Source organism: Elaeis guineensis, chromosome 5, assembly GCF_000442705.2.
Source record: "Elaeis guineensis isolate ETL-2024a chromosome 5, EG11, whole genome shotgun sequence".
Taxonomy (NCBI): domain Eukaryota; kingdom Viridiplantae; phylum Streptophyta; class Magnoliopsida; order Arecales; family Arecaceae; genus Elaeis; species Elaeis guineensis.
Window position 1 is genome coordinate 109,416,972 of NC_025997.2, and position 17,885 is coordinate 109,434,856.

At 35.1% G+C, this 17,885-nt stretch overlaps 1 protein-coding gene across 2 annotated transcripts in view; it reads left to right on the forward strand.

The window, feature by feature from the left end:
• The window catches only part of LOC105045387 (protein FORGETTER 1), a 57,926-nt gene extending 40,263 nt beyond the window's left edge, over window positions 1-17,663 (forward strand). Inside the window, exons 31-32 of one of the 2 annotated variants that reach the window (XM_010923650.4) lie at window positions 15,863-15,974; window positions 17,326-17,663. In XM_010923650.4, coding sequence (XP_010921952.1) covers window positions 15,863-15,974; window positions 17,326-17,357 — 144 coding nt within the window. In that variant the 3' untranslated portion in view covers window positions 17,358-17,663. The remainder of the gene's footprint in view (window positions 1-15,862; window positions 15,975-17,325) is intronic. The other variant, XM_019850862.3, reaches the window with a different exon arrangement.
• The last annotated feature ends 222 nt before the right edge of the window (window positions 17,664-17,885 follow it).

Consider the following 17,885-nt stretch of genomic DNA (forward strand, 5'->3'; position numbering starts at 1 on the left):
TGGCCCTACCTGCCTAACAAGATCGAGAACCATGGTGGCCTCTTCTTATTATCTCTCTGTTAAAGTGCTATGAGGACATTTTGGACATGGAGCTTTACGATGATGATTGGCTACCTCCCAACTGTTGTGGCTGCTTGTCTGGATGTGAGCATGGCTTCTGTCGTTCTACCCCTTGTTCTGCACCCATCTCAACCTTCATTGTTGTGAAACTGGCCAGTCAAGAAGACAGTCCTAGCTCATCAATCTTTGGCAGCAAGTGCTAGTCCTCAAGTCAACCGATCATTGGATTTTCCTTGTCATATTCAAAATCATTGTGAACTAGATCATCGTATTCCAACTCTACTTCCTCTTCAATATATTTGAATTTGATCATCATAATCTCCCTGAAGACCTTATACCGTGGTCCATTATATGTGACCAGCTCCACAACATGTTGTTCCCTTATTTGATCAATAACTTCATCAAATTGAGGATGTAATAGACGTTGTGCACCTAATTTGAAGCATCAACTAACTTATGGTAAAAGGTCTTCTTATCACAATATGTCAAGAAATTAATGATGCTTTGCTTGCTGGGATCCATCTAACAATCATACATTAGTGTCGGTCGTCGGTGTCCCTCTTGCTTTGCTAGGAGGCTATCCATATTGTAGCTTCTATTATTGTCCAATAGCTCATCATATATGTCCTTCGACCTAGGAGGATCTACCATCCTCGCTTTCTTTTTGGATGGAGTTGATAGCATATTGATAGTATGTATTGTCTGCCACATTTACAAGGATGTGGCTAAAGTGAAACCATAATATAGTAGCTCTCCACATGTCCTATTTTTCATTATTTATAAGCATTGTATTTATCTTCTGTTGCTTCAAATCTCTATCGGGAAAGACATGTGGATTCATGTTGTGGCCCTCGCTAATATATCTCTGGACTTCTTCCCTTTCTTACTGTCAAAGGCTCCAAATATAGAGGCTATCTAGCCGTCGTCTCTACGGACAATCTTTCTAACTAATAAGGTTCTTTTGTAGCCTAGATCTATCTTGTCGGACCTAAAACCACCACCCGCCTTAGATTGTGAGCGCCCAAACCGAGTCTTTGTGCTTGTCAACCTTCTCCTTTTGCTGCCTGTGTATTCAAGCTCTCTTGTATGGCAGCCTGAATCTATGCCTCCATGTCATCCGGATCCAATGCTTCATTGTGGTATGAAAGTGGCATTTTCTACAAGCTGACGCGTTAGGGTAACTACTAGCTAGATGTTGTTTCAACTAGGTCCCTCTTCCCCCTTTCTAAACTTCACATTGCACAATTTACACCTCTGATGATGCTAGTCCGATAACATCACATCATAATCCCAAACCTACATCAAACTTGGCTCTTTTCTTGCATCTATTTCTACAAGTTTGACAAACACATGTCAGGTATTTTGTGATAAATTTACAATCAATTATTTAAAAATTAGTGAACTTACATTGTAATACAAAAAAAAAATTAATTACTTCAGAATAAGTTCTACATCATCTACACATAATACTATTTTTTAATGAGTTTTTAATTTTAAATATTTTTATTTAAATTTTAAATACTAAATGGATATTTAATTGTAAAATATCTAAAAAATTAATTTTAACTTGAACTAGTGTAACATCCTACTAGGGATGCTATATATGTGTGTGTGTATATATATATATTCAGTCCGTGGATGTGCATTGATCACCACTAATTTTTTAAATTTATTCAAAATTGAGCTTAGGTTAGTGTAGGCCAAATTTAAATAAATTGTTACCAAATTGAGGTAACAAGTAGTATGCATACCCTAAAATATGACGTCGATTTTATTTTTTGAACATTATTTTTTATTATTTTTAATTGAAATTTTATTTTTCAATGTAAAAATTATGTGATTAAAGACAAGTCATGATTTCTTGGACATTGCATAGGTCATCCTTAAATCTACAATATATCATAAAATCATGTTAAAAGAAAAGAATTTGGCATGGCTCCCCTTATTTTACTCATTTTTTAGCCTATTTTAGGCCTTGGAACAAAAAGACGGGCGGGGGGGCAGGGAGAGAGAAGGTGAGAGGGATTTTACCTCGATTTTAGCTTGAATCCGGCAAGAGTTTGCTTTTTTTTTTTTGACTTTTCTCACAGAGTTTTAAAGAAAATAGAGAGGAAGAGGTAGAGAAAGCATTCTTAGACATTTCTTAGATCTTCCTTAGATCTACAGCATATTATGAAATCATGCCAAAAGATAAAAATTTGGCATAATCTCCCTTTGTTTTCCCCATTTTTGGCCTGCTTTAGGCCTCAAAGAAAAAAGGAGAGGGTGGGAGGAAGAGGGAAGGATAGAGGGATCTTACCACAAGCAAGAAGTTGCTATTTATTGACTTTTCTTGTGGATTAAAAGAAAAAAATAGACAGGAAGGTAGATAAGGCCGAAGAGGCAGAGAGGGCATGGGAGGCCTTCTCGGCCTCCCTCCCTCTATATTGAGGCAAAATGGGTGGCTGAATTACCTCAATTGCTTTGAATCAAATTGGATTGGGCAGTTCAGCTTGGTTCGGGTTGGTTTAAGCAGGTTCATGTTCTGAATCAAGCTGCAGGCTTGTTTCATACCGGTTCCGACCCAATATGAGCTGATTCAAGGTGATATGGCAAATGCTGCTTTCAAGTACCTAAATATATGAATTGCTGCCATCCAATGCAAGGTTTGAAGGGAGTGCAAAAGCTAGCTGACTGAGCTAACAAATGCAATGGTAGATAAGTTATATGTCCCAAGATCATACAAGAACTCCTTGATCCATTATAAGTTAGACATTTGAATCTATAGGAGTATCCATGGGCGGAGCACCAACCTTCCCAGTTTCTAAGAGAAGGTCCAAGACATATTTTGTTTGATAGACTTGTACAGCCTTTAGATATGGCTACCTCAATACCAAAAAAAAAAAAAAAAACTCCATGGGTCCCAAATCCTTGATATCATCATTTTTGTGAAGTGCTTTTTCACCTTTTGAGTCCCTTCTTTATCACTTCATGTGACTATGTTAACATGTACGTACACAACCATGATTTCTACACCTCGTATACCATGTTCAACCAAAAAAAAAAAAAGAAAGATTTGCTAGGCTGCTTTTAAACCCATGAGCCATTAAATTTTGCTTAATTTATCAAACCAACTCAACCTACACACCTTATGTGACTCCCTGAGCAACATGCCCAAGCAGTTGCTTCATAAACACTTCTTCCTGAAGATCACCATAAGGAATGCATTTTTAACTTCAAGCTAGAATGGTTGGCAACCTTGAATCACAGGAATAGCTGTAAGGACTCGAATGGAATTCAATTTTTCCATAGGAGGAGAAGTTTCAAAATAATCTATTCCTGACCTTTGGCAATAAGACGAGCTTCAACCAGTCTATCTTTCCATTATGGAGATACTTCACTATGTACACCCAACGACGACCCACATCTTGTTTGTCACTTGGCAAATCAACCAGATTCCATGTTCTATCGAATATCAAGGTTGCCATCTCTGTCCTTAGCTTTCTTCCAACTAGAGTCAGGTAGAGCCTCTTTGGTAGACTTTGAGATAGAAGAGAGAGAGAGAGAGAGAGAGAGATGCAAAGGTACGATATGAAGAGGAGAGATTTTTATATGAAACAAAATTTGCAATAGGATGTTGAGTGCTAAAATGTTTACTCTTTTGGAGACTGATAAGGATATCATTATTGGAAGGTTGTGTATTTGGAGGTGATTGATTCAATTGTCTGAGATGTTGGCTGCTATCTTTTTGTAGTTTTGCCAAACATCATTGGAAGGTGGTGGATTTGGAGGTGATTGGCCGAGATGTGGGCATACTATTCAACGGACTTGGAGGTGATTGGCTCGATTGGTCAAGATGTTGGCATACTATCTTTTTGCAGTTGTTGCCAAATGTAAACTTTCAATTGCATCTCTCGAGTTCTAGATGATTTTTGTGGTTCTACTAAAGTTGAAATTGGGGTTATAGGGAGAGGCACAAGAGAATTAAACTTGTTGAAAGAAAAAGTTCAAAGAAATAATTCATTAATGAGATCTCATCTTTTTAAATAGATAAGAAACAAGTACATAAGAAAAGAGGTATATACTTGAAAAGTAAGTACATACCATGTTTAGAGATATACTAAATTTAGAGACATACTAAATATGTCCTTTCTGTATAAGACCTTATTAAATAAGTATGATTCTAACACTCTCCCTCAAGCTGGAGCATATATATCAAACATGTCCAGCTTGTTATACATAGAGTTGAAAATACCAAAAGATAGAGATTTAGTTAAAATATTAGCTAACTGCTCGGATGGAGTGAACGGTGTTATGATGATCTTGTTCATCACAGCATCTCTTATAAAATGACAATCTACTTCAATGTGCTTAGTCCTCTCATGGAACATGAGATTGCTAACTATATAGATGGCTGTCCGATTGTCACAACCCATAGGCATAGGACTAGGATGATCAAAATCAAGCTCAGACATCAGAAATTTTATCCATATCATCTCATAAGTAGTATGTGTCATAGCTTTATACTTAGCCTTGGTGTTAGATCTGGCAACAATATTTTGCTTTTTACTTCTCCAGGTTACAAGATTACCTCTCACATGTGCAGTATCCTTACGTGGATTTTCTACCCCCTTTATCTCCTGCATATCCAGAGTTCGAATAGATTTTAATTTTAAGATGTCCATGTTTCTTGTACAATAGATATTTTTCTGCCAAACTCTTAACATAGGCTAATATTCTCAAGGCTGCTTTCCAGTAAACTGTCGTAGGCTTTTGCATAAACTGACTTACAACCCCCAATGCAAAGGCTATGTTTGTCTTAGGCTTCTGCATAAACTGACTTACAACCCCCACTGCAGAGGCTATGTCTGGTCTAATGACAGTGAGATAGATGAGTTTACCTATCAATCTTTTGTATCGTGTAACATCATCAAATAATTATGCATCTTCAGTCCAAAACTCTAGATTAATGTTAATAGGAGTACTCTCAGGTTTACATCCAAGTAGTCCTATTTGTTGTAATAAATCTAAGGCATATTTTCTTTGAGAAAGGAACACTCCTTATTTGTTGTGTGCAATTTCTATCCCAAAAAAGTATCTAGGCTTCTGGTTAGGGCTGCTGTGGAGAAGGGAACTCAAGCAGGATGGGCGGGGGCTAGGTTAGTGTTGTGAAGAGGATGCGGCAACCTGCTTTGATATCATGTTGAAAGGAAAAGCTCAAAGGAATAATTCATTAATGAGATCCCATCACTTAAAATATGTAAGAAACAAGTAGATAAAGAAAGAGGTACATACCTAAAAAGCAAGTACATACTATGTTTAGAGATATACTAGGTTTAGAGGCATACTAAATATGTCCTTCCTATATAAAGACTTATTAAATAAGTATAATTATTACAAAACTCAAATGATAGAGTATCAGTGGTACAAGGCTTTCGAAGAAAGTAATATCACAAGATACAAGATATCATTTGGAATGTGGATTGTAGGGGCAATACCCTTTTTGAGTTCTTGAGTAGCCTATGGAGAAGCACTTGAAAGCTCTGCGGTCCATCTTATCTTGATTTTTACCTAAGATATGTACAAAGCAAACACAACCAAATATTGTGGGAGGCATAGGAAACAAGGATTTCCAGGAAACAACATTGTAAAGGGAGAATGCCATTGAGAATGGATAAAGGCATGTGATTTATTAAATTACATGCAGTAAAAGCTGCATCCCCGCAAAACGACTTCGGACATGCATATCCAAAAGAGTAGCTTGAGCAACTTCTATGAGATGATGTTTCATTCTTTTTGCTACACTAATATGTTGTTTATTATATGTGAGTGAGATGTTTGATGGATACTTTCATATTAAGCACCATATTCATCAAACTAATAGGAAAATATTCTTTTGCAATATCAGAATGACGATAACAAATATTGATATTAAATCAAGTTTCAACATCTTTATGGAATAACTGAAAGATAGAAAAAAACTTCTAAATGATCTTTCATTAAATAAAGCCATGTCATTTGAGAGTAATCATCAATAAAGATAACCAAGTAGAGATTTCAGCTGGTCTCCAACACAAGGAGAAAAGGACACTCTATGATGTTTACTTCACTGACAAACCTCAGTGTAATTGTGATAAAGAGTCTAAAGATGGTTCAAGATGTTCAAGACTACATGAAGAAGGATGTTCCAATAGACAGCGCCACTTGTAAGGAAAAAGACTAACTTGCAAAGTTGCACCACTTGATTCATGATCAAGTCCACTGTCGAAGTAGTATAATCCATTCAACCCCCTACCAATCATCCTATGTATCCTTAGATCCTGAAATACATGATATGATGGGTAGAAGGTTACTTAACACTAGAGCTTGGGTTGGCTTACTAATGTACGTTAGACTGAAGGGAAATTTGACAACATAAAGAAACAAAGGAGAAGAAATAGGATGCATGGCTTCCTTTTTCATGTACATCTGGTGTACCATGAGTAACTGAAAAGGTGGCTTTAGAACTATCATAAGATGAGAAACTTGCAAGCTTATCTATCATATGATTAGAAGCTCCGAAATCTATCATCCATGGAGCTTGTTTCTGAGAAGAAGATAGCATGATAGTACACGTATTGGCTAACATGACAGTTGCAGTTGGGGGAGGTGATGAGTCAACAGAAATTTCTGAACTTTTTTCTTGAGGATCTGGTCATACTCTGAGTAAGAACTATAGGGACTCATTTGGTTCACGGGAAGTGGAGGGGCGAAAAGGCAGTCTTGAGAAGTGGAGAGGGGACTCTTGTTTGGTTGGAGTTTTAAGAGAAGAGAGAATGGAAAATCTCTTCCAATGGGAACATATTTCTCACATTTCATGAAAAGTGAAAATCCATGGGGGAGATGGGTTTTGGCACTTTCCATGGGATGAGAATTGATGGTGCTTTTTTTTCTAAAAATATCCTTTTAAGATTCTGGATTAAGATTTTGCAAAATATCAATGGATGATTAGGATGAAATATTGAACATTGCTATAATATTGTATTAATATTATCTTAATATTTATTATAAATATAATATAATATAAATATAAATATTATAATATTTGTCATATTTAAATATTTACACTAATATAATATTTTTATTAATTTTAATATAATTTTTATATTAATATAATATTTTATTTAATATTATATTTATATCTATATTAATGAATTTATTATATTAAAATATCAATATCATATTCATATAATATTAATATATATTAGTATTATATTAACACAATAAATTATTATGATCTAATGTTATATTATAATATATTTATATTATATTTATATTTATATTTATATAATATTATTATTTATATAAAGTTTAAGAGCAAAAATGCATGGTCTTATGTCTATTAAGGATATAATAGGTATTTTACATAGTTTTTTTAGGAAAATGGATGCTCAACCAAATATAAGCTACTTTACAATAAGTCATTTTTCCATGGCTAACCAAATATGCCAAAATCCTATTCCTAGGAAATAACTTCCTGAAAAAAAACTTTCTAGAAAGTTACTTTCTGGAAAGAAAAGTTCTTCCTGCGAATCAAATGAGTCCTAAAATTTCCTAAGGTATTGGATTGTGGGGGCTCTTCTATTGTTGTTTCTTCAGTAAATACAACTTGATTTGCCCATGCAGGTTTTCCGTGGTCATCTCATCAAGTGTCAACTGTATGGTTTGTTAGTCCACAGTGATGGCACTTTCAAACTCCACACAACCCCCCCCCCCCCTTCCCCCACTTTAAATCTCATCTAACCTCCATGTCCGCATCTACCATGACCATAGTTAGCAAGAGCAGACCTGTTTCCAATATGGGTAGATGAGCTGGGCAAAGATGCATGTCGAAGATGGGCATACATGTTATTGAAAGAAGGTATCTCATTGCTCACCAAAAAGTACCCTCAAAGATGTTAACAATCTGAATCCAACACAGAAAGAAATTTAGCCACTTGAAATTCTTCTCTCTGCTGCCTCAACTTGTCTAAGTTGTGTGTAAGAGGCTGCTAGACATTTAGCTCCCTCCACATATTCTTAGAGTAATATAGTATTCACTAAGACTCTTAGATCCTTGTTGAAGCTGGAATATCACCTGCTACCTCATAGAACCTTGCAATAATTTTTCTAAGCATAATACATACCATGTAGGGTCTCCCAAATCTCCTTAGCTGCATCGAAGAACATGACATTATTACGTATAGATGGCTCCATACTGTTCCAAAGCCAAGTCATCACTGGGGTATTCTCTTGGCTCTATTCAGAAAATTTACGATCACTAGGTATTTTCGTCCTTCCCTTTGTGGTCAGAAATACTTTGAGGTACTTTGCCTATTGAAGATAGTTTGGTCCATTTAGTTTCACAGACATCATGTATACTAACAATATCACCCATCATGGAGAGAATTCTTTTGATCCATACTTCTTGAAGTTAAATAAAAACAGGGCTACAGATTGCAGTCCAGAAATTTGCAGCCGCAGAAATTATAATATTTATATCAAAAGAAGGTAAATAACTGTCCAAAAATTTTTTCGCCAAGAACAGTTCTACTGCACAACTGTAACCCACTTGATCTACAGAAGCAAAAATTGATTTGGCTGAGAAACATAACAGACTGATCACAACTTGTCTTTTTATACTTTAGGCAACAGAAATCAGCAATACGTCAGCAGAGTAACCTTCTCTTCATCCAAAATTTCCTTGTGTATCTATTATGCGGAATACTTGCAACAGATTTCAGATCTCTCAAATCTTATCGTGCATGTGGGTATGCACACAGATATCACAAAAACAGCAGCACTTCTACGCAAGATCCACAGCACATCATAGAGGCTGCTTTATCTATGTTGTTTATAGATTTAGCAGAAATAGTCTTCAAAACTTCCACACAAAGGTGGAAAAAAACTGAGAAATGAAATCCAGTCATACACAGTAAGGAGGAAAGGAAGATTTTATCACTCTGATACCGTGTACGGACTGAAAAGTTGGGTTATTTTGGAGCAATGAAATCTACAAATCCTGCTGATTTAATCTGCATAGAAAATGGTAGAGAGAAACAGGAGAAAGAAACAAAAGTGGAGAAGAGAAAAGGCGCACACAATCATTCAATTAAGTGCATTACTCTTTTTCTTTTATCTAACTAGTGCGTCAACCTTTTAGCATTCTAAAAATAACCATATATTGATGGGCTGGTTGAATACAATCATCTGTGTATGTATATGACTAATGCCCATAATAATAAAATACTGATACTTAACAGTTATGATCCTTGCCTCTTGGTGAACCTTGCATACTTATATGGTTCAAACTACAAAACTAAATGATATCGGTCTTTTGCTTTTATATCATTTAAAATCTCTTATTATGAGCCTAGAATTTCTCTACATGTTATATTTATATTGTTATTCTTCTTGAGGTTGTAAATGATTTATGTCATCATCTGTATTGATAAATAATATTTTTCATTTCTTTTACTTACAGCATGATTACAATTTATCATATAATCATATTGATGGGGGTTTAATTTTAAGGGTTGAATGTTTTTTGATTCTTTCTTAAGTGATTAGTTAGATTAAATATAATACTTTGAAGTTGCAAGTGTTCACCGAATACATGTTCTAACAATTTTAAGTAGTTTAGGTAGCATTAGGAATAAGGATTCATGTGCTGGCCATTATGGTCTGTGATGACCGTCTTGGGCTGTGATGACAGGTCACTGACACTGGGCACACATGGGTGCTATACTGCATTGCATATTATGGGGTTTGGAACCCTACTGTTTCAGCACATGCCAATATGGCATGTATCACCACCACAAGGTACATGGTGGCGACCAGTTAACATGCCCATTGGCAATGACACATGAATTCTTGTTTACATTAGTGTGAAATATCATATGCTAAGAACTATTTGTGATTTTGCTATAAAATTAATTATTTCAATTTTTTTTGTTATTCTAAGTTATACCTTTTTTATTCTTTATAATATTCTCTGCTTATATTTACTTTATCTATTTGAAAAATACAAGACTCATCCAAGTTATTAACTTGTCTGAGTCAAGTATATAGGTATGGAAGATTTGGGTCTAGGTTTCCAGGTTCTCCAACCTTAGTCCATTTTTCTTTACCATAGCAATGTTTGTGAGTCTTGGCTCCCACAGCAACTGTTCTTGAGGTTGTTTCTTTTTGTAGATACCTTGTTCATCTCAACTGTCCTTGCATGATGTCTTCTTCTGTAAGTTGATTATCCCAAGCATACATTTAGACTATTCTTAGGATTGCCTTTTCAAATACTTCTCACTGAAGCCTGGTTATATGGATTCGTTATTGGAGTAAATGCTTGGGCATCTTAAAGGTGCGTGTCTATTGCAGGGACAATCAACTTTGTCTATTTTGACGCTGGGTGAATAACATTGTCCATCTTGAAGAGCTTCATAGGTTTTGAAAGCCTTTCTTTTCATGCTTGCAGAAGGTTATTTGTACCACATCGAGCAACCTTCAACAGTCAAGTATGACAAAATACAAACAGCAATTTTTCAATAGGTTCCTTGTTACATGAGGAAAAAAAACACATACCGTAATTGAACACAATTTTGTAAAGTTTGCTGGGTTGTTTACTCTGAGTTGCATGAGAGGCTGCCGTAAAGTACTCAGTTATAGCTAGGCAATCCCACTTGAATCAGAGTCAAGCTAGCCTATTTACCCTTCTCTTTACCTTTTTCAAAACAGAATAGTATAGCTAATAAGCCGTGAAAAAATAATTCTGTTTTGGTTCTTGTGCCATGGTTGCTCGTCTGCTCTACTAATTAATAATTCTTAATAATTTTGTGCATTTACCATCTGGTTCGCTCTGAACTAATTTTCGAGCTATTTTGGATAGCCTCTTCCTTAGCCATGGCATGCATGATGACAATTTTGATCAACTCCATTTTGGAATAGCTGCACTGCCAAATGGAAGAATCACTTTGCCTCAACTTCACCATTCAGAAGTGCTTGCATTCTATACAGTTTTCATTCATACACATAGCTCACCGATTGATAAAATGCACCAGAGATTAAATTTGATACTTTCGCATTCTTGATAATCAAGTTTTTAATCTCCAGGATAGTGGAATTCGATCTAATGATTCCTTATTTTTCCTCTATATGCCAACTTTGGCTTTCTTTTTATAAATAATAAAACTGTCTTCTGTGATTTGGTATGGTGGACAGATAAATCCAAATCATTACTGCAAATGTATCTCCATTGGTTTTAACATGCCAATACATCGAGGGTTTCAGCAAACTAGATCTCATTGTCCTTGTCTTGCAACTGTGGTAGTTGCCGACAACCTTAGGTCTCAGTTCTCACCTTTCCCTACACCTTGCTTCCTCCATTTAGCTGATCAAGAGTTTGCTCCACCATCTGTGCTCTATGCCGCAAAACGAGTGTTCAGCTCAGCCTCATGATATCAAGCGAGTCTTTTTCTGTTAATTCTTCCCTCCCTTTGTCCACTAGCCATCTTCTTTTCTTCTACTCCGTGAGGAAAAAACCCATCATAGCAAAAGGTTTTGCCATTTTGTACCCCTTTCTTTCCTAGAAATATGCTGGAAAATTATATAAAACAAAGAAAAAGAATCATTCCTTGTTGCAATATATAGAAGAAAACTAAGGAAAAGTAAATCTCTTAGAGTATGTTTGATATTTATTTTGTTATAAAGGGAGAAAAAAGTGGAGATGATGTATTAGCAAATACTAAATAATATACGGACTTACCTATTAAGAGCAGAGCACTATTTGAAGTCCTGCTTGATCTCTTCCTTGTGCCAATAAACCTTCCTTGTACCCTCTTATTGGACTCCACTCCCATTTCCATCCTCATTTCCATAAGAGAGAATTAGGGGTGAAAGTGGACTGGATAATATCCATCCAATCCATTTTCATATCCTAACTCAATTTGAGCATCCAACTACTATCTGCATCCATATCCATATCCATCAAAGAAAAATGGTTAAGGATATGGAGAGACAACTTTGCGATTCATATCTAGATATCCAGTTTTGTTTGTAATCCTATTTAATTTTATATAATACTTACGAATTTCTAAGAAAAATAAATGACCTTATATTAACATGTTAATGACTTAATTTACCTTTCATTTAGTGATATATTTCATTTGGTAGTCATCAAGTTTTACTATTTGACTTATATCCGTACTTTTAATATCCGATATGTATTCATATCCATTTAAAACAAATATGACTATGAATTTTTGCATCCTATTAATATTTGTATGTACATCCATATTCACTAGATAGAAATGGATATGAATATGGATATGGATATACTAATATCTGATCCATTTTCAGCCCTAGAGAGAATGGGCAGAGCCTTTTCCATCTCATTATGGAGGTGACAAAGGCATCTATGTGGGTACTAGGTATTACCTTACAGTATCGATACTGAACCGGTGTGTAGTAAGTAATAGGAGCATATCGAGTGTCTATAGACTGAACCAACCCCCATAGCATGTAATGATACTATACAAAGATGGTATATGGTCCATTATCGAGATTGCAAACCTTGGTTAAGGATATTGTGAAGTTTCCTAGTTTAGAAACTAAACCCTCATGACCTCTCTTATTGACTTTTCCTCTCCTAGAGTCCCAATAAATTGGGAAAGATAAAGAAAATTAAATAAAAGATAATGAAAATAAACTCTTGAGAGCAGCAATTTAGGTTATAAGGTACAAGAGAAGAGATTGAGAGATGGGAAGAAAAAAAAAATGAAAGAAGGAGAAAGTATCAGGGATTTAAATTTGTGATTGAAAAATTTGGACATGTTCAGTCGTCTTCTTGAAGTTAAGATTTTGGAACCTAATTTGCCTCTTTTTTGGTAGCAATCCTTCTCTCTCTTTGCTTTGAAATATAGTATGCCTTTTTCATCATTTTGAATCTTTTGAATTTTTTATTATTTTTGTTTTATCTTTGTATATGGTCTTTTTGATTCTACTATATCGTGCTTATCTAATTCATGGATATTGCATTTTGTTTTCCCTCCTATCTTCTTGATGGATCTACTCATTATCAGAAGGACTAGCCTTTTTTGGCATTTGTATATTATATATTAGGGTATACAACTAAGACTGGACAGTCTGGACATTTATTATTTTTTTTGTTCCTGCCTTGCCTCCGTTAATATTAGCTTGGGAGCATTTTGGTGAACTGGTCTAGCTGGTTGATAATCTTTCAAATATTTTTTCAACCAGCTGTTTGCATCCTTCATGCAAAATAAACTACATAAATAATGAATCAGACAGAAAATATATATAATCACAAGTATTTAAATGTTTGTTGTGATACCATATACTCCTTTTCCTTGAACCCAATCACACTCGTTAGAAATAAGAATTGCTGATCTATATGAAGTACTTTCATCAGCCCGAGCAACTAAAGGATCCTAGCACCACTCCTAAGATCAAGGTGTCATGGGTCATCCAATTCCTCTAATCCCCAAAAAGGAAATGCGAGAGGACAAAACCTAAAAGATGCCTCCTTTCTTTTCTAGCTTCCAAGGATGAAAAGAATGGTAACATGGTAAAAGTGGCAATTATGGGGATGGGGGGAGAGGAGAATGGAGGTAGTGAAGTAGGATTGAAGGGATAGATTTCAATACGAGGTGTTAATTGGCAATGCAATCAGCAAGACATTACAGTTTAGGTCATTTGAATTGAGATCTTTTTTAATTTCTCTTTTCTTGGAGATAAAAAATAACTATAAATATATTGATTTGCATGTTATGGACTTAGCTGACATGTACTTGAACCAATATATGTCAAATGTCAACCAAAGGAACAAAGGGGTCCAACATTGTGTTCGAGCCCAAGTTACCTCTAGAAGTCTGCTACGTGTTAGGTAATAATCCTGGAGATCTTATCCAACCAAGAGATGTGAAAATGAACCAGAGATAATATCTAATCAAGTGACATCAAGATGAGTCAGAGATCTTATCAATAGGCATCTTATAGGGAATATTTTTATTTTTTTCTCATTTGCAAGAAATGAATATGGACATACTTGTAGAAAGGTTCAAGAGGACCTATACCTATACATACTGCCTAGCCATGGTAAAGAACATTTTTGATTGATTCAAATTTCTAGTCTTATTCTCCACTGTTCAACGAGAGTTATTTCTTGTTGCTTCTTCCTCCTATCTTGCTACTTCATTTTTGAGTAGATCTTCTACAAAGGGAAAGATCACCCTGTGCACTAAGTATTCACATGGCATGTGCCTTTTTGACTGATGAATTGGTTCTTGTTCTTGTGATTTGAATTTAACTGGGCATGGAAATGGTAGAAAATGGAAACAATGGTGGCATTGAATTAAAAGAGAGACTGAAAGGAGAGGGAAACAAACAGAGATGAACTGGTTCTTGTGGTGAGCCAGCAAAGCATTTTATTTTGCTTTCAGTCAGTGGCAACATGGAGGAATGTTGGTTGGACCCCTTTGGTGAGAGGACAGGAGGCAAGAGACAGGCAGACAAAAAAAAAAAAAGTCTTTTTGTTACGATGGGGCTGGGGCTGGCTGGTGAAGCCTTTCATGGTGCAGTAATGTTCAGAAAGTAGGAAAGATGGAGGGAAAAATTGAAGCAGGGGAATTAGATTTTTAAAAACTCATTTAGGTGCATATCTGGCATTTTACACATTAAGGCTAACAGAATTATATCTTAAAAGGAGGTTTGGGCTTATCTATCCAGTACAGAAAATTATTGGAGGCAAATACATTGCCTATGAGAAGAGAACTAAGTTTGTATTAGAGCAAAGGGATCATCATTCCAAAACCCCTCAGATAATGAATAAGTCTCACCTGTTTGCTCTTATTATCCAAAAAAAGCCATAAGCATCCGGTCTTTTTCCAACTATGTGGGCTTCACTATCCAAGCAAAATTCCTGAGTCAAACTTCAGTTTCCTTGAAAGCTCCACTAGGTACAGGAAAGATAGAACAACGGTGTAAATGGATTGTTAGAAAAAGATTGTGCTAGCTCTCAGCAAGTGATAGGAAACGTAGCAACTGATTATTTGATGTCTCTTACTGTTTATAACCTTATTAACCAGATTGCGGCATAGTTTACTATCAACCGTCTTGCAAACATGTACCCCTTCCCAGTACTTAAAAGAGTGGGAATAGCTTAGATTGGTGGGAAAACCTCAGGTTCACATCTTTATTTTTAAACGGACAGCTAGGTTGTGAGTTTTAACATAAAAGCTCTTCAGGAAAGAGGATGGAGATTGAGAGTTCATTTTGCCGAGTTTAGATTGCAAAGTTTATTCCTTTCCTATCGTATTTAAAAAATAAAAGTTTAGAAGAAAAGTGAAACTCTATTTCATAGTTAAAGGATTATATAAACACCTAGAGAGATAGAACAGTAAGAATCTTTTTGTTACTAGGAAGTTATTCTTATCACTAATAGGTAACTGACATCTTCACTATGATATAATATCTCCTTTACCAGCCCTATTATGTCTCTGTAATACAATAGTTATATCATCCTGCAACTATCTGCATCTTCATAATTCAAAAATGTTGCTCCTGTTTTCAGATACCTAAAAAAATTACTACCATAGAAATAATTTTAGGTGTAACGCAAGATTGTGACATACATTAAGGCATTTGACATCTGTTTGGGAAGTAAAATTTTAAATCAATTTGTCTTGTCAGTATTTCCAGGTAGATCACTTTATTGGACCTTTGCATTATTTTTGGTGTGTATTTTTTTTCTTTTCTTTTTTTTTGTATACTGATTGTTTGATAATTTTAACAGGCTCGCCAAAGCCATAAGCGGATACGTGTTGTCCGTTTAGAGACTACTACTGATAATCAGCGCATTGTTGGGCTTCTTATTCCAAATGCAGCAGTTGAAACAGTGCTGCAAGGTTTGTTTAAGTTGTATTAAAATCTTAAATCTGCAAGCATTCTTTTCGTCAACTAGGACACGGATGTTTTCACTCAATAATAAATATAATAAGGAAAAAATATTGTACCATCATTTTTTTTATTTATAGACCTAGGATCCCCAACTGATCATCATAGTATCCTTTCCAGTTTTCTTTGGAGCTTTTTGTTTCTGTGAAACCATATTGATTTGATGATTAAAAGTTTTATGTAAAAATACTATGAAGGTATTAAATGAGTTTCAGCCCAACCTTCAACGTTTTAGTAGTTTCAGCTGAGTACAGGGTTTCATTCACATGAATGAGTCGTTTAAATATTTGAGCTGTGGAACAAGTTAAAATTCACTTGTTTCCATCATATGCAGATTCTCTCTCCCATCATTGAACATAGCAAACCTATCTGCAACAGAAGTAATTTGATCTGGAGGTGTTTCATCTTAGTTATTATTGTTCCATTGTTTTCATCCTAAACCCACTAGCAGTGAGGGGATGGTAATTTTGATCCAATTTTCACAAACTGAGGCTGCATCTTTTCAATATCATAACATAATAAGATGCAGTTGCTTTTGTCTATATTTTTGTTCAAAAAATAGTCATTTTTCATGGGCTTTAGCAAGATAATGTTTCTTAAGAACATGTATGAGTTTAATAGTGAAATAGATTGTTCTTTATTTAAATACAGATTAATTATTAACCATCCATTTAGATATTTTTTTTTTTATTGATGATGCTTAATTGAAATTTTTTTAAAAAATTTTGAGGGTAATAAACTAATGCATATGTAAAATACTGAGTATAGCTTTATGGAAAAACAGTTGGCTTTTCTTGCATAACAGAAGCTCATATAATTCTTGTTTTAATTTTGTCATTGATAACAGTAGTTGCTTTAGACATCTAAACTTTTAACGTGTGTACAGTGTGGTAGTATATCTTGTTAGAATTAGGCAAATTGCTTCTTTTTCATTAATGAGGTTTTAGATTTAAAACTTGGGAAGAAATGCCTTCAGAAATGAAAACTTTTACATGGGCGTCATAGGAAATGTTAATGAGAAAACGGCTACTTTATCGTCCATGTATGCTTTTATGCAAGTTAAATTGAAATTTTTTAAAAGAGATGACCTAAAGTTGGTAATCTTAAGATGTATTTCCTTCCAAAATAACAATGTGTGATGACCTAAAGATGGTAGTCGTCTATTGTTCGTGGTTTTTGTTTAGGCCATGATATCTTAGAAGGTGGTAATCTTCACCAGTGAACAGATATTTCATTATCTTAATTGATGCTCTGATCATCCATTCTTGTTTTTTTTTTAAAAAAAACTATTCTTTGTGGCAGATTTATCATGGGTTCATGACATTGATGATTGACGCGGAAAAAGAGAGGACCATTTTGCTTTTTGATTGACCGATCACATTTTGAATTTACTGCGGCAGCTTTGTCCGGATGCCACGGAGTTGATTTTTTGAAGCCCCAATGTAGTAAAGCAGAAGGGACATATAATCATTTATTTGTGTAAAATGCATATCTTTTCCTTGTTTTTGGTCAATATTTTGTAAAATCTGTAAGCACATCGCAAGAGGGAAAAAAAAGAAAAAACCGAGGTTTGATGTAGAAAAGCAACAATATACCATCCAAATTAAGGAAAAAAAAAATCAAATGCATATTTTGTTGCATTCTTGTAGCCGTATGATAAAGTTTACGCTCAGACAGCTTTTACGAGACCATCAAATTATCACTGCAGAAGGAAGATTGCAGCTGTGAAATTCCTAGCATTGCCGGTAATTAGCCTGTCAAGTGAAGTTATCTTGATTGGTAAGATGCAGTGGCGTTACGCATTCAGTGATGTTGTGACACTTGTAAGACCCCTGTATCCAATAGTGCACAATTTTGGCCCA